At 43.8% G+C, this 17,434-nt stretch overlaps 1 protein-coding gene across 2 annotated transcripts; it reads left to right on the top strand.

Annotated features, from left to right (window-relative positions):
- The first annotated feature begins 9,263 nt into the window (after positions 1–9,263).
- LOC308147667 (chloride intracellular channel protein 5) lies at positions 9,264–16,613 on the top strand. Of its 2 annotated transcripts, none has more exons than XM_080519956.1 (6): positions 9,264–9,358; positions 9,846–9,955; positions 11,330–11,455; positions 11,528–11,634; positions 11,748–11,929; positions 15,729–16,613. In XM_080519956.1, exons 1-6 carry the CDS (start codon positions 9,296–9,298, stop codon positions 15,888–15,890), a joined length of 750 nt encoding a protein of 249 aa, XP_080376082.1. In that variant the 5' UTR covers positions 9,264–9,295; the 3' UTR covers positions 15,891–16,613. The 2 variants fall into 2 exon arrangements, with proteins under 2 accessions (XP_080376082.1, XP_080376083.1); XM_080519957.1 differs by having other exon boundaries at positions 9,329–9,358; positions 9,850–9,955.
- Positions 16,614–17,434: the final 821 nt, after the last annotated feature.

The following is a 17,434-nucleotide window of genomic DNA, read 5'->3' as shown; positions in this document are numbered from 1 at the left end:
TGGCGCAGAGGAGGACGGAAGTGACGTTCGATGCGGGAGCGGACGTACTTCCGGTGGGTTGAACAAAGCCCATAGATATATGTCAGTAGTTCAATGTCAGCATCCTGTACATACGATACATAATTTGACAAAAGTAGACACATAGACATATATAAGGAGATACATTTATACTATATAAATCGACATATGGACATATTTAATAGACTCATAGACCCATAAGAAGACAAACATTAAATGAGTACACACACGTATATATATATATATATGTATGTATATATATATATATATATATATATATATATATATATATATATATATATATATATATATTTATTTATTTATTATTATTTTTTTTAATATAAGCAGACAGACATAAACAAGTCAAAAGACAAATACACAAATGTGTTTATGAGTAGACACATTGACCTGCATATATAAGCAGACATAGACATACATAAGTTGGATATATCAGTACAAATAGATGTAAATAATTAGACAGACATATATGAGCAGACACAAACATATCAGTAGACACATAATGTACACGTAGACAGACATAAGTAGACAATGTGTCTTCTTATACTGTATATGTGTGTGTACATAGAAAGACTCACAAGTAAGGAGAGACAGACATATGAATATAGACCTATAAATATATGTAGATTCATACATACTCACGAGGAACCATCCATCCATCCATTGTCCGCCATTTATCTGGGGCTGAGTTGTGGAGGCAGCAGTCTGAGCAAGTTTGCCCAGACTTCCTCACCCCAGACAATTCTTCCAGCTCTTCCAGTGGCACCCCAAGGTGTTCCCATAGAGAGACGTAGTCCCTCCAGTGTGTCCTGGGTCTGCCCCGAGGCCTGCTAGTGGAGAGACATGCCCGGAACACCTCCCTGGGGAGGTGTCTGGGGGGGGGGTCCAAAACAGGTGCCTGAGCACCTCAGCTGGCTCCTCTGGATGTGGAGGAGCAGCGGCTGTACTCCGAGCTCCTCCCTGGTTTTACTTGTCTGTGATTGTTCAATTTATGATGTTTATATCATATTTTATCCTCTGTTTTATCTATTTGTATGTATTTGTGATTTATTTTATTCTTTTACGGACTCCTATGTCTAGAATAAAGATAATGATGATGATTGACATCTCCAAGTATATAAGTAGACTCTGCACGGCTGCACATGCCTCCTAAATGCTGACAGTGGCTCTACCACCTTAGACGAGGACCATGTTCTTTGCTCTTGGTCTATAGACTTTTAAAGTAACCACTCAGTGAATGTACAACACGTTTTCACCTCATTTGGTCTGTTAGTAACAGCAGACATGTATATATGATTGAAATGATTTTATACACTGAAAATGTAATAAGTGTTGGTTATGCTAATGATTCAGTTCACAAATACAGCTGTTCAATATTTTCTTCACCTCAATCCCTGAGCCATAATTATCTGTCCATCACTGGCAGGTGTATTTGCAGATCCTCTACCATCCACCAGGAGGTGCTACACGCTCATAGCCTTGTGACAAGTTGTTTCATCTCCTCCATGTCTGTACTTCGAAGCTGGGTTTTCTTATCAATAGAACTTCAAGGATAAACCCAGGGGTTTTCCTTCCAATGGCACTCGTTCACCCTCTTCCCGGGATAAATAACTTACTCTGAATGTCAAACCTGCTTCTGATAAGATCACAGCTAAACATGAATTTATGGAAAGCAGAACTTCTCATGTTGTCACGGTGATGAGTAAATATTCCAACACAAAACACACTCACATGGAGGAAACCTGTCCTCAAAAGAACAGGATGGAAAATCTAAACTAAAAGTAGAGCAGTGAGGAAGTTCTGTCTGACACGTTTCTACTAATACATTGAAATCGATCACTTTTAGGCAGGTGGATGTATTTTAATACTTGACATTCTTAGAGAATTCTTCAGTAATCTCTAAACTGTGGTGCAGTTTTGCCATATGCATGATTGGATGGAGCCCGATTGTTTAAAAACAAAAGTTCCACCTTGACAGCTGTTTTCAAAAAGTTGCATTTGCAGTGTTTTCTGAGCAGTTGTAAATGGATGTCCAAAAAGCTATACGGAAGTTTTCTCTGTTTTCGCTTGAAATTGTTGCCTTAGTTCTGATCCAGAAACTTTAATTAAAATAGTGCAGGTCTCATGTGGAGGGGTTTAAGCCTTTGGTCAGGTGGAGATCAGCCTTCATTTAATCCTTGAGAGAGAGCGAGAGAGAGAGGGCAAGAGAGAGAGAGAGCGAGAGAGAGAGAGAGAGAGAGGAGGTAGATTTGTAGTCCTGTTTTGCCACTTCTGATCTGAGTTTCGCAGCAAACAAGCAGCAGTCTGTTTCTGCTTCATCACATTAATTTCACCTGTCGTAGATTTTAGAACCTTTTCGCCACCAGCCTGGTCGTTTTGGAACCTTGTGGATATTGTGCCGAGTCCTTTATTGTTCTGATTCCTTGGTACCCATCCATCTGACCTCAGGAACATTTCATTTTTAAAGATACTTTTTGATTCGTTCTGAAGTGGCCAGCTCGTATTTGAGGGATTGTTGAAACTCAAACTCTCCAGAAGACGCCGACACTGTGGGAATCTTTTATTTGGACCGTCTTCACACCAAGTAAGTGTGAGTAAGTCCTTCAAACTGTCCTCATGGCGCAGTCCAGCTCCTGCACGCACTCGGATCTGTCCAACGGAGCCGTCGTCCACGCCCCGCTTGATATCTCCTCAGACCTGGACGCGATGAGAGGAGGCGAGGATGAGGAGAGAGAGGAGGAAGACGAGGAGGTGGAGCTAGCAGAAGAGGTGGGGGAAGATGTCCTGATGATGGCAGAGGAGGAACCAGAACAAAATGAAGGCGGGGAACCGAGGGACAAAGAGGAAGAGGGAGGGCATGAGGAGATTATTGAGGGTACCGAGGATGACGACGATGAAGAAATCAACACTCAGTGTCTTTTTCCGGTTGTCGTACATGTTGAGGAAAGCAACCAGTCAGAGAGCAACGACGAAGAAATTGATGTTCAAGAAGGAGTGACAAGTATAAACACCGTGAGCTCCAGTGATGAAGAGGAGGATGAGGATGTGTGTGAAGAGGAGCTCAGAGAGTTCACCCACTCATCCCCCAGTGATGTGGAGGAGGATCCAGGAACAGTGTACAACAATAAATGCGATCTGAGCCCCCTGCCATCTTCTAATAATGACGAGTCATCTATTGAGGACGTAGGCCCAGTTGAAGGAACCGATCAAACCGACCAATTCACCCCAACGCAAAACAACACGTCACCGCCGATGGAACATGGGTCCATTGTAGAAGATGTCACGCGCCAGGAGAAGAACGACACAGAGGCAGAAATCCAGGAGAATGAAACCTCTGACAGTCATTCAGACTCAGGAGGGAAAGTGGATGAAAGCTCGCAGTCGGAGGGAGACGAAGATGAAAGTGGAATGGGACGGATTACACAGAAGCAGGAAGAAGAGCAAGTAGGACAGGTTGGGGTTAATACTCTGACAAGGACAGATGGGGGAGGAAGGAGTGGCGGAGAGGAGAAGACGGGAGATGATGTTGTAGAGTTGTCGAATGAGGAGGAGCAGGTCACGCCGAGCGTCCACCAACCGTCCAAGACTGTTCAGTTTGAAGAATCAGTGAGAGAAATTCCTCCAGAACCAGAGGAGTCGAGTGAGGCGCTGAGGGCACAAGAAGATCCAGACCTGTCGGAGGAGGCTTTCCAACTGGAGGAAGAAAGTGAAGCGGACCTCTTGGGAGGAGGAGTTGACGTGGAGCAAGAGGATTTAGCAGCGTCTCCCGTCCACCTCCGAGAAGAAACAGACATGGAAGAAGGAGACATCCAGACAGAAGAGGACACAACAGGAGACGAAATGGGAGGAGAACCAGAGAAAGAACCAACAGAGAGTCCGGGTGAGCCTGTGACCGTTTTAGATGACGAGATTGAAGCCGAGGGTCCGACTGAGCAACGGGCCGTAGAATTACCGCCAACCATCATGGCGTCTTCTGAGGCAGGAGGAGACACTCTTCAAGAGCTGCAGAGATGCCCGAGCAAAGACAATGAGGGAACTAAAACCGATGAAAAGGAAGAGGAAGACGATAATGCAGACATCAAAAGACGAGTGAAAGGACTGAGAGAAGCAATGGAGAATGGGATATTGTGTCCTGAGCCACAGCTGGGAAGAGCTCAAATACTGTCTCCCAGAAGGAAAGACAGCGACTGGATCAAAAGAGACCAAGAAGAAAAGGTGGGAACAGAGATGAAGGAGTGGAGGAAAGACCTGAGGCCGCTGAGAAAAACCATGTGGGAAAGTGAGAAGTCGCCAGAGAGGAGGAGACCCCCCAGGAAGGAGGACTGGATCAAGGAGCTCAAATCCGTCATTAAAGACGAATCCCTGCCCAAGAAGAGAGAGAAGAAGAAACAGGTGGTGCTGCTGGAGGACGGACATTCATACATCCCTCAACGGGAGCAGACACAGGACGAGAGGCGAGAGGAGATCAAGCTGATCTCCCACAGGAGAGTGGACGGTCCCATGCCCCCCATGAGCAAGACCCGAGGCACACCGCAGGACCAGGACAACCAGATCTCCCTGTATGTCAAGGTAAGGACCACAAACCACACAGACCACAGTCTTTGGCTCAGCCCTGAGGCCCCGTTTGCACAAAGAGACAATTTGCACTGTTGTTTCAGAAAAGTGTCACATTTACACAACAAAATTCCAAGAAGAATCTCCGTTTCCATGGAAATGGCAGAAACGCTTGAAACGATGGAGACGAGCTGCCAGGTGCCAGATGGGAACGCAACGCTTCTGTTGCATTGTGGGTGTCTGTTCCCACCACTGTTTGGAAACAGTTCCCAAGGTGGGACTTTTCAAAAACGCTCTGTCTCCATCACCGGGCAGATGGTGGAGTAATAGTTGTTTCTGCACATGCTCAGTCCCCCAGGGAGTCGTGACTCCCAGTCCATATTCTCGTGAGTCAGTATTTGGCACTCTGGTGCCGAGGATGACACTTGTACAGTGTGATCTACTTACTGGATCCCATTAAGAGAGAGATTTCCTAATCCACCCCGCATGGCAGCCGACATGCTTTCATGCAGGCATTTCAAGCTTCTTCTGATTCTGGCCATCCAACGACATAAACCGTCAAAAAGCACCCATGACCTTGATCTCGGGGGCAAAAACTGCAGTAGCGGCTGGCCAATAGAGGGCGCCAGGGTGTCACCCACTGGCGGAAGCAAGAAGGAATTTCTCTTATTTTAATTAATAATATTTTAATAAACTTTAATACCGACGAAATCTATTCATGTCAGCAAACTAACTGTGGGCCCTGAACTGTATTTGCTTGTGTGTGTGTGTGTGTGTGTGTGTGTGTGTGTGTGTGTGTGTGTGTGTGTGTGTGTGTGTGTGTGTGAGAGCACAAAGTCGCCCCGAGGAGGCGGGGCTTAGTAGCGATCTGACCAATTACTGATTAACACCAGAGTGACTGACGTGAAATTAAACGAATCGGCGTCATTTCATGTCCGAGACTTGGGGCGACTTTTTAAAGCGCCAGACCTGCTCAGTGATTGGCTTAAAGTCCGCTCTGGTTTGCTCTCGCGTGTTTCTGCGAGATGTTGACATAAAGACAACAAGTGACTCTTCTACTTTATTGTTTCAAAGGAGAAATTTGTCGGAAAAGCTGCAGGTCAGGTTCCTACTTTCTCCAGTGTAGTTCTTTTTAAATGCACACAAATAGAAATGTGTTCAGAATTGATCAAATGTGTCCAGGTTTGTATATATATATATGAAAAATAAATATTTTCCCAGCAATGAGCGCACGTATAGAAACCAGATGATTTGATGGTATGGGTAATGTATGTAGAAACAAAGCACAGAAAGCTCGCCTGTTCTCCGGAACATTCCTCGCTCAATGCTACAAGAGATTGAAGGTCGAGAAGAAAAGAAAAGAAAAAAAGCACTAATATCACACATACTGAAAAACAGCTTAAATCCAAACAATGGCTCTGTTTGTCGGGAGCTGGCAGCGCCGGCGGGGGTCCGCGGAAATATTACAGGAAAGTTCCTTCTCATTAAGAAAGGCTGAGAGATTACCAAGTCAGCATGAGTGAATGAAACACACAAGATGAAGCAGACGACGAGGGTCTGCGGACTTTATGACCCAAAGAAACGTTTTCTCAACTTTCCAGCAAATAGAATTTGGGGGGAAACGCTGACATGGTCATTACCCAGATTGAAGGAAAAAGTAAAGTTTTCAGAAAATTCACGGGTGCAATTCTGACCTGTTTTATTATATTTTTGAGCCATTTTGAAAGATTTTGCTTTCATGGATTTTCACGCTTTTTAGCCGTTTTATGTTTCTTGGCCACGGTCGTTTTCCTCGTGGTTTCAGCCAAATGAGCATTTTTAAATCTTTTTTCCTTTGCTTTCTTTTCCTTATTCGTCCTATTTTTCTTCTTCTTTTCCCTGTTTCTTTTCCTCCTTTCCCCATGATTTTCCTTCTTAGTCATTTTTTTATTTTCCTCTCCCTCACCTCCTTTTTAAAACTTTTTAAAAAAAATGTTCCTTTCATTTTTTTTTGTCATTTTCTTCTTTTTGTCATTTCTTCTTTTTGCCCCCCCCCCCCCCCTTTCCCATTTCCTCTCCAAAAAAGATAACAATGATTTTATTTTAACCACTTTTCCAATATTATTTCTTTTAGGGGTTTTTTGGACCATTTTTATAAATCAGTATGAAATACAAGTTATGAAATGAAAACAAAAGGTATATTCCCATGACACAGTCTGGAGGCTTCACGGAGCCTCTACAGAGGAGCTGAAGAACCTCAGAACTGACCCCCCCCCCCCACCAAGTTGTTGGTGAAACGTGTGGCGTGGCCTCCTGTGGCACGCGGGGTTAAGCTCCTCATTCTCACTCTGTAAGCGGATTATCCTGCTGTTTGCTTCGGAGAACTCTCAGCGCTGCACGCCCAGGTGCAACACAACCCACATCCAACGCTCATAAGATCTCATTTGAGATTTGAAGGTTTGCGCAGCTGAAAACCAGAGATTTGGGATTTAGGATCTCAGATCTCGGCTCTCAGGTCTACGATCAAAGCTGTGGGATATAAGATATAGAATGTCGGCTATAGGCTCTACAATCTAAGTTCTAAGATCCAGGATCTAGAATCAACCATGTGGAGTTAAGATGTTGGATCTATGACCTTAGACCCTAGATTCCAGAACCTAGGTTCCAGCATCTGGGATGTAAAAACTTGGGCTTCCAATGTATTATGTAGGTTCTAGGATTAAAGATCTAGGGTGTAGGATCAAGAATTGAGGAATCAGGACCTAGGATCCATGATCCTAGCTCTTGGATCTAGGTGCTAGGATCTACAATTTTGAATCTCAATGTAGGATGTAGAATTCGGGACATAGGATCTAATATCTATGATTTTTGGTTCTGGGATCTAGCATTTTAGACCTATGATCTAAGATAAAGGATTGAGGTTCTAAAATCTTGGAACTCAACGTATGATCTCGGTTCTAGGATCAAAGATGGGGGGGGTCTAGGTTTTAGGACCGAGGAAGTAAGAAATGGGATGGAGGATCGAACATCTTGGAACTCAATATATGATCTCAGTTCTAGGATTGAGAATCTTATTAAATCAGATCCTAACTTTGCCGAGTTTGGGTCCGCTCAGGTCTTTCCAAAAGTTGTCCCCCCTGCCCACAGGACTATGGAGACACTGAGTCCATTGTGATGTCAGATTCCTCCTCCACCCACGAGGAATCTTGGTGGAATGACGGAGTCTCTGTTAATTTCATCCTTCATATTTAGAGTTTGACAAAAAAGGAGCTTGAACATAACCCACAGTGAGAACCCTCACCTCCCCCCAGATACACGATGCCTCAATATGAAGTGTAGAACCTCTGCTCTGTGGTAAATCTAATGTGAGCGTAATCCCTCGTTCTTCCGTCCATCACATCACACTGAAATGTGCCTGCGTCAGCTCATGTGGGAGGCGTGGACGCTACAGACAGAGCTGCCGGCGGAGAGACGACCAGGACTTGTTGTTTGGGCAATAACGCGCTGTGGACACTTGTCTTCTTGATCTGTGGACTCTTATCTTCTTCATCCGTGGACTCTTATCTTCTATTCCGTGGACTCTTATCTTCTTCATCCGTGGACTCTTATCTTCTTCATCCGTGGACTCTTATCTTCTATTCCGTGGACTCTTATCTTCTTCATCCGTGGACTCTTATCTTCTTCATCCGTGGACTCTTATCTTCTTCATCCGTGGACTCTTATCTTCTATTCCGTGGACTCTTATCTTCTTCATCCGTGGACTCTTATCTTCTATTCCGTGGACTCTTATCTTCTTCATCCGTGGACTCTTATCTTCTATTCCGTGGACTCTTATCTTCTTCATCCGTGGACTCTTATCTTCTATTCCGTGGACTCTTATCTTCTTCATCCGTGGACTCTTATCTTCTTCATCCGTGGACTCTTATCTTCTTCATCCGTGGACTCTTATCTTCTATTCCGTGGACTCTTATCTTCTTCATCCGTGGACTCTTATCTTCTATTCCGTGGACTCTTATCTTCTTCATCCGTGGACTCTTATCTTCTTCATCCGTGGACTCTTATCTTCTTCATCCGTGGACTCTTATCTTCTTCATCCGTGGACTCTTATCTTCTTCATCCGTGGACTCTTATCTTCTATTCCGTGGACTCTTATCTTCTTCATCCGTGGACTCTTATCTTCTATTCCGTGGACTCTTATCTTCTTCATCCGTGGACTCTTATCTTCTTCATCCGTGGACTCTTATCTTCTTCATCCGTGGACTCTTATCTTCTTCATCCGTGGACTCTTATCTTCTATTCCGTGGACTCTTATCTTCTTCATCCGTGGACTCTTATCTTCTTCATCCGTGGACTCTTATCTTCTATTCCGTGGACTCTTATCTTCTATTCCGTGGACTCTTATCTTCTTCATCCGTGGACTCTTATCTTCTTCATCCGTGGACTCTTATCTTCTATTCCGTGGACTCTTATCTTCTATTCCGTGGACTCTTATCTTCTTCATCCGTGGACTCTTATCTTCTTCATCCGTGGACTCTAATCTTCTTGATCCGTGGACTCTAATCTTCTTGATCCGTGGACTCTAATCTTCTTGATCCGTGGACTCTAATCTTCTTGATCCGTGGACTCTTATCTTCTTGATCCATGGACTCTTATCTTCTTGATCCGTGGACTCTTATCTTCTTGATCCGTGGACTCTTATCTTCTGCTCTGTGGATTCGGAGCCATCATGTCCTGGTACGACCTCACGATCCAAAAACTTGGTTTCCCCGCCATTGAGCTGTTTGTGAAGGTGAGACTTGGCGTCTGTGTTCGGCCCCGTTTCCACGGCAACGCTCCGAGTGAAAACGCATCGCCTGCGTGTTTTCGTCTTAGAAAGGTTTCACGTTTACACGGAAATGGCAGAAACGTGGGAAATGATGTAGTCCACATGCCAGGCCACCAGTTGGCACTGTTGGTTGTTTTTGTGATGAAACCACACAGATCGTGTGTGTCTGTTACTGGAATACTGGAATGGGCCAGAGAAAAAATAAGATTATTCTTTAGTCTTATTATTTGTTAGAATTTAGAGGTTGTTTTTTTTTTTTTTTAAATCAAAATCAGGCTCTTTTTTATTCAAACTTATTTAAAAATGAATAAAATCAGACATTTAAAAGCAAATTCAAACATATTTTTTTTTAAAGTCTGCCTTTTAAAATTTTTTTTATGCATTTGTGTGTGTGTGTGTGTGTGTGTGTGTGTGTGTGTGTGTGTGTGTGTGTGTGTGTGTGTGTGTGTAGGCAGGAAGTGATGGGGAGAGTGTCGGCAACTGTCCGTTCTCTCAGAGACTCTTCATGATTCTGTGGCTGAAAGGAGTCGTCTTCAATGTGACCACAGTCGACCTCAAGAGGTATTTAACACACACACACACACACACACACACACACACACACACACACACACACACACACACACACACACACACACACACACACACACACACACACACACACACACACACACACACACACACACACACACACACACACACACACACACACACACACACACACACACGATTTAGGATGAAACTTTGTGTGTGCCTGGCTGTGGTTTCCCCCCTATATTGCCACGACCTAATAAAAGTGACAAGGTATCAATAAAGTTCTACCAATTACTAAAAAGCATTAATAAAGTACCACAAATAGCTAAAAAATATAAAGTAGCATAAAAGTTAAAAAGGATCAATAAATTGCCAGTAGCCATAAAAAAAAGTAGTTGAAATGAGTCCATTTTTTTATGTATTGTTTCTTTTTAAACCACAAATTAGTCCGGAAAGATTACATGTACATTGTCAGGTAAAAAACATCTTTCTCTACTAATTTGTCTTTTAAAAAGAAACAATATCTTAAAGTAGTCAAAAAGTATCAAAAACATACAAGAAATAGCTTCTTTTTTTTTTTAAAGTGGCAATAAAGGAGCAATAAACATTAAAAGTATCAATAAAGTAACAGTATTTCTTAAATGGTATCAATAAATTAAGAGCAATGGTGAAAAAGTATCAATAAAGTAGTGAAAACAGTTAAGAAGTATCAATAAAGTTGCAGTAATAGTTAAAAAATAGCAGTAAAAATTTAAAGTATAATTTAAAATTATCAATAAGGTACCGGTACTATTGAAAAAGAATAAATGTATTTCTAATTTAGCAACAAATTAGTAGGGAAAGATTAGATGCAATTTGTCAGGTAAAAAAACATCTTTCCCTAATAATTTGTCTTTTAAAAGAAACAATATCTTAAAGTCGTTGAAAAGAATCAATGAAGTACCACAATAATTAAAAAGTAGCAATAATGTAGCAATAAAAGTTAAAAAGTATCAAATAAATTAAGACTATATGAAAGTATCAATAAATTAAGAATAATAGTAACGCAAACATTATAAAGTATTGATAAAGTACTAGTAATAGTGAAAAAGTGGCAATACAATTTTTATGTTATTAAAAAAAACAGTCTTTGTTAAAAAGTATCAATAAAGTAGCAGTAATAGTTAAAAAGTAGCAGTTAAAGTGAATTGTATCAATAAAGTTGTATTAGAGGTTTAAAACTATTGAAAAAGTTGCAGCAAAAAAGTTACAAAGCCTCAATAAAGTACCAGTAATAGTGGAAATCTATCAATAAAGTTGCAATAAAAAGTAGAAAAGAGAATCAACGAGTTTCAGTAAAAGTATTGATAAAGCAGCAGGAAGAGTGGGAAAGTCCCAGTAAAGACGGAGATGTTTTGTAAGGAAACCTGCAGAGCTGAAGGACCTGGCTCCAGGAACAAACCCTCCCTTCATGACCTTCAACGGCGAGGTCAAGGTGGACGTCAACAAGATGGAGGAGTTCCTGGAGGAGCAGCTGGCTCCACCCTGGTAAACTCCACACCAGACCGACGCTGTGGCTCCGGCCTTCTCGTCGCCTCACGACTCCTTGTGTGACTCCAGTTTCCCCAGACTGGCGCCCAGACACCGGGAAGCCAACACGGCCGGCATCGACGTCTTTGCCAAGTTCTCGGCGTACATCAAGAACTCCAGGAAGGACGCCAACGACGGTAAGGCCTGTGAAAGAGGAGCCGGGGAAGTTTAGAATTGTTTTCTTGCGTGACCGCGGAGAGACGGCGTCGGAGGGTTTCCAGCCAGACGGTTGATGGTTCTCTGACCGCAGCTCTGGAGAACGCCCTGCTGAAGTCTCTGCGGCGGCTGGACGACTTCCTCAGGACTCCTCTGACCGAAGAGATCGACGGCGACGCTTCCGGAGAGCTGCCCGAGTCGAGCAGAAGCTTCCTGGACGGTCCCGACCTGACGCTGGCCGACTGCAACCTGCTGCCCAAACTGCACATCCTCAAGGTTCGCCGCCGCTTCCTGCTGAGCATCACGGTAGTTCGGACGACACCGGCGACTTCATCACCAGAGACATCTGGACCTTGTGTTAGCCCGATGTCGCTCATTAGCTTTACTGTGCTACATGCTACATGCTAGTTTCTGGGCATACACGCCAGTGATGTCTATCCTGGAGCTTCCCGGCGGTTGGAGGTACATGGAGCATCAACGCACAAGCAGTGTGGAGGTGGTTTGTGGCGAGGCGGGACTTTTGAGAATCGTTTGTATATAAATACTCGTAGGTACTCGTACTGGTGCGTTGCCTCAGCAAGTGGCTCGAGGTTAAAACTTGTATCGGTTCTTGGTATCAGCAAGTAGCTAAAGGTTAGTACTCAGTATCAGCAAGTAGCTAAAGGTTAGTACTCAGTATCAGCAAGTAGCTAAAGGTTAGTACTCGTATCGGTTCTTGGTATCAGCAAGTAGCTAAAGGTTAGTACTCAGTATCAGCAAGTAGCTAAAGGTTAGTACTCAGTATCAGCAAGTAGCTAAAGGTTAGTACTCAGTATCAGCAAGTAGCTAAAGGTTAGTACTCAGTATCAGCAAGTAGCTAAAGGTTAGTACTCAGTATCAGCAAGTAGTTAAAGGTTAGTACTCGTATCGGTTCTTGGTATCAGCAAGTAGCTAAAGGTTAGTGCTCAGTATCAGCAAGTAGCTAAAGGTTAGTACTCAGTATCAGCAAGTAGTTAAAGGTTAGTACTCATATCGGTTCTTGGTATCAGCAAGTAGCTAAAGGTTAGTACTCAGCATCAACAAGAAGCTAAAGATTGGTACTTGGATCGGTACTTGGTATCGGGAAGTAGCTATAGATTAGTATTTGTATTGGTACTTTACATCATCAAGTAGCTGAAGGTTAGTACTCGTATCGGTTCTTGGTATCAGCAAGTAGCTAAAGGTTAGTACTCAGTATCGGTACTGGGTATCAGCCAGTAGCTAAAGGTTAGTACTCGGTATCAGCAAGTAGCTAAAGGTTAGTACTTGTATCGGTACTGGGTATCAGACAGTAGCTAAAAGCTAGTACTGGTATCGGCCAGTAGCTAAAGGCTAGTACTTGTATCGGTACTTGGTATCGGCAAGTAGCTAAAGATTAGTATTCCTATTGGTACTTAACATCGGCAAGTAGCTAAAGGTTAGTTCTCGTATCGGTCCTCGGCATTAGCAAGTAGCTAAAGGTTAGTACTCATATCGTACTCGGTATCGGCAAGTAGCTAACGGCTAGTACTCATAAAGGTACCCGCTATTGGCAAATACCGAAAGGTTAATACTCATATCGGTACTCGTATCAGCAAGTAGCGAAAGGTTAGTACTCAGTATCGGCAAGTAGCTAAAGGTTAGTACTTGTATTGGTACTGGGTATCGGCCAGTAGCTAAAGGCTAGTACTTGTACCGGTACTGGGTATCAGACAGTAGCTAAAGGTTAGTACTCAGCATCAACAAGAAGCTAAAAATTGGTACTCGGATCGGTACTTGGTATCGGGAAGTAGCTATAGATTAGTATTTGTATTGGTACTTTACATCATCAAGTAGCTGAAGGTTAGTACTCGTATCGGTTCTTGGTATCAGCAAGTAGCTAAAGGTTAGTACTCAGTATCGGTACTGGGTATCAGCCAGTAGCTAAAGGTTAGTACTCGGTATCAGCAAGTAGCTAAAGGTTAGTACTTGTATCGGTACTGGGTATCAGACAGTAGCTAAAAGCTAGTACTGGTATCGGCCAGTAGCTAAAGGCTAGTACTTGTATCGGTACTGGATATCGGCCAGTTGCTAAAGGTTAGTACTGGTATCGGTACTTGGTATCGGCCAGTAGCTAAAGGTTAGTACTGGTGTCGGTACTTGGTATCGGCCAGTAGCTAAATGTTAGTACTGGGTATCGGCCAGTAGCTGAAGGTTAGTACTGGTATCGGTACTGGGTATCGGCCAGTAGCTAAAGGCGAGTACTGGTCCGTGTACTCGGTATCGGCCAGTAGCTAAAGGATAGTACTGGTACCGGCCAGTAGCTAAAGGTAGTACTGGGTACCGGCCAGTAGCTAAAGGCTAGTACTTGTATCGGTACTGGTATCGGCCAGTAGCTAAAGGCTCGTACTGGTACCGGCCAGTAGCTAAAGGTTAGTACTGGTATCGGTCAGTAGCTAAAGGTTAGTACTGGGTATCGGCCAGTAGCTAAAGGCTAGTACTGGTATCGGCCAGTAGCTAAAGGTAGTACTGGTATCGGCCAGTAGCTAAAGGTTAGTACTGGGTATCGGCCAGTAGCTAAAGGCTAGTACTGGGTACCAGCCAGTAGCTAAAGGCTAGTACTGGTATCGGCCAGTAGCTAAAGGTTAGTACTGGGTATCGGCCAGTAGCTAAAGGCTAGTACTGGTATCGGCCAGTAGCTAAAGGTAGTACTGGGTACCAGCCAGTAGCTAAAGGCTAGTACTGGGTATCGGCCAGTAGCTAAAGGCTAGTACTGGTATCGGCCAGTAGCTAAAGGCTAGTACTGGGTATCGGCCAGTAGCTAAAGGCTAGTACTGGGTATCGGCCAGTAGCTAAAGGATAGTACTGGTACCGGCCAGTAGCTAAAGGCTAGTACTGGTACCGGCCAGTAGCTAAAGGTTAGTACTGGTACCGGCCAGTAGCTAAAGGTTAGTACTGGTACCGGCCAGTAGCTAAAGGCTAGTACTGGTACCGGCCAGTAGCTAAAGGTTAGTACTGGTACCGGCCAGTAGCTAAAGGTTAGTACTGGTATCGACCAGTAGCTAAAGGTAGTACTGGGTAACAGCCAGTAGCTAAAGGCTAGTACTGGTACCGGCCAGTAGCTAAAGGTAGTACTGGGTATCGGTCAGTAGCTAAAGGTTAGTACTGGTACCGGCCAGTAGCTATAGGTTAGTACTGGTACCGGCCAGTAGCTAAAGGTTAGTACTGGTACCGGCCAGTAGCTAAAGGTTAGTACTGGTACCGGCCAGTAGCTAAAGGTTAGTACTGGTACCGGCCAGTAGCTAAAGGTTAGTACTGGTACCGGCCAGTAGCTAAAGGTTAGTACTGGTACCGGCCAGTAGCTAAAGGTTAGTACTGGTACCGGCCAGTAGCTAAAGGTTAGTACTGGTATCGGCCAGTAGCTAAAGGATAGTACTGGTACCGGCCAGTAGCTAAAGGTTCGTACTGGTACCGGCCAGTAGCTAAAGGTTAGTACTGGTATCGGCCAGTAGCTAAAGGCTAGTACTGGTATCGGCCAGTAGCTAAAGGTTAGTACTGGGTATCGGCCAGTAGCTAAAGGTTAGTACTGGTATCGGCCAGTAGCTAAAGGTTAGTACTGGTATCGGTCAGTAGCTAAAGGTAGTACTGGGTACCAGCCAGTAGCTAAAGGTTAGTACTGGTACCGGCCAGTAGCTAAAGGCTAGTACTGGTATCGGCCAGTAGCTAAAGGTAGTACTGGGTACCAGCCAGTAGCTAAAGGCTAGTACTGGTATCGGCCAGTAGCTAAAGGCTAGTACTGGTATCGGCCAGTAGCTAAAGGTTAGTACTGGTACCGGCCAGTAGCTAAAGGTTAGTACTGGTATCAGCCAGTAGCTAAAGGCTAGTACTGGTACCGGCCAGTAGCTAAAGGCTAGTACTGGTATCGGCCAGTAGCTAAAGGCTAGTACTGGTACCGGCCAGTAGCTAAAGGCTAGTACTGGTATCGGCCAGTAGCTAAAGGCTAGTACTGGTACCGGCCAGTAGCTAAAGGCTAGTACTGGTCCGTGTACTGGTCATTTAAAACACACACACACAGTACTATGTAGCGTCTCTTCTGCAGGTCGTGGCCCAGAAGTACCGCGGGCTGCAGATCCCCGCTGAGATGACGGGTGTGTGGCGCTACCTGAACTGCGCCGCCCAGCGGGTGGAGTTCAGCAGCACCTGCCCGGCGGAGCGGGAGATCCACTTCGCCTACCTGCATGTCGCTAAACCGCTTCAGTAGAACGACCACAGGTCAGACGGCCGACACCAGAGTGAAAACCATGCATCCAGTGTGGAGGGGGAGAGTGCTGCCCTCCATTGACCGGGGGAATCTGTTTCTGGAGAACATTCCAACCATTCCCACCATTTCTGTGTTTTGGATTTGAAAATTAGAGGAAGAAGTTGGAGAAGAAAGCAGCAGTCCGTCGCTAACGACGTCACGCTGCTGATCTGAGAGGCTTACTTGTACTTTTCATGCGCTACAAGTGTGAATGGTTGAAGAGTATCAGCCACGCTTACAAGACAATGTTTACCAGTGAAAGCACAAATCTTTTAAAGCATTTTGGGCTCCGTTTCCATGACAACAATGTTCAGAGACATTGAAAATTCTGGAAACAAAAACAACCAATAAACGGCAACTTGTGGCCTAGCATGTTCGCGATGTTATTTTCATTTTCAAAATGTCATGGTGTAAACGCAAAACTGTTCTGAAACGATTGTTTTCACTTGAAACGTGGTGTAAAAGGAGACGCAGGCTCTTGTGAACTAAGGGAAGAATGATTCACCCTTCCAGTCCTCCACAGGCGGCGCCGTTCTTAATACAAGTTCTTTATAGAAGTCGGAGTAAAGCGTCAGAGACGACGAAGAAACGGCCTCAGCTCTTTTCCTTGCCTTAAAGTGATGCGAAGGTGGTTTTGCTCCTGAGAGCAGCTCGACCGCCACAGACGTCTGACGTTTCCTGATCACATGACGTCGTTCTGGCCTTATGAAGCTCTGAGAGACGAACCTGCAATAAACTGATTCTCCAGCACGTGTTTCTGTGTCAGATCCTTCCTCCTCAGTCTGATGTGTTCACCGTCTCGCTTTCTTCAAATAGCTTCTTCAACAGATTCGGAGTCATACCATAGTTTTGAAAAACCCCATAATAAACTATTTATAGCCTCTTGCACATACAAATTTAAAGACATAGTATATTTAAAAACATTAGAAATACTATTTCGTATAAAGAATAAAAGTCTTCCCACAGCTATTCAACATTGTTTTAAATGAAGAGAAAACAACTACAACTAAGAGGACGGTGTAAAAATATACTAAAAAACTATCAGCAGCTGTTGCCATGGAGATGCCGAGATCAAAGCAAATCAAAGTTGATTTCCTTTGATCTTCGTAGCTCCGTGGCAAGATGCTTGATCTCAGCAATGGAAACACAGAGAACAACCTTCAGAATTTACACGTCTAGTGGGAGTTTTAAATTCTTCCTAATCTTCCATATTTAAAAAAAACTCACACTCTCATCATATGTGAAACAAATTATTTTAATTCTTTATAAAACTTTGGCACAAACCTGTGATAATGTATAATAACTTCACAAGCAAACAGCTGGATCTATTTTTTTTTAATAAATAAGCAGAATTGTCAAACTAGTGTTGGCTGAACAGAATTTCACTTTCACTGAAGCCTATAATGATGTCATGTCCACTCCAGGTATAAAAACACACGTGAGTCTTCTTATCTTATAAAAACCTGCTTCAGTCAAACCGTTGTACAACATATTGAACTTGTTTT

The sequence above is a fragment of the Blennius ocellaris genome, assembly GCF_963422515.1.
Source record: "Blennius ocellaris genome assembly, chromosome: 24".
NCBI lineage: Eukaryota > Metazoa > Chordata > Actinopteri > Blenniiformes > Blenniidae > Blennius > Blennius ocellaris.
Note: the sequence above shows the minus strand (reverse complement) of the source record. Positions and strands in the feature narration are given on the sequence as shown.

What these genes read in the sequence shown, in the direction of transcription:
- LOC308147667 (XM_080519956.1), top strand. Translation starts at nt 9,296, where the DNA reads ATGTCCTGGTACGACCTCACGATCCAAAAACTTGGTTTCCCCGCCATT. An exon ending in GAGCAGCTGGCTCCACCCTG is followed by an intron (nt 11,456 to 11,527) that starts GTAAACTCCACA and finishes GTGTGACTCCAG; the next exon opens with TTTCCCCAGACTGGCGCCCA. An exon ending in CAGGAAGGACGCCAACGACG is followed by an intron (nt 11,635 to 11,747) that starts GTAAGGCCTGTG and finishes CTCTGACCGCAG; the next exon opens with CTCTGGAGAACGCCCTGCTG.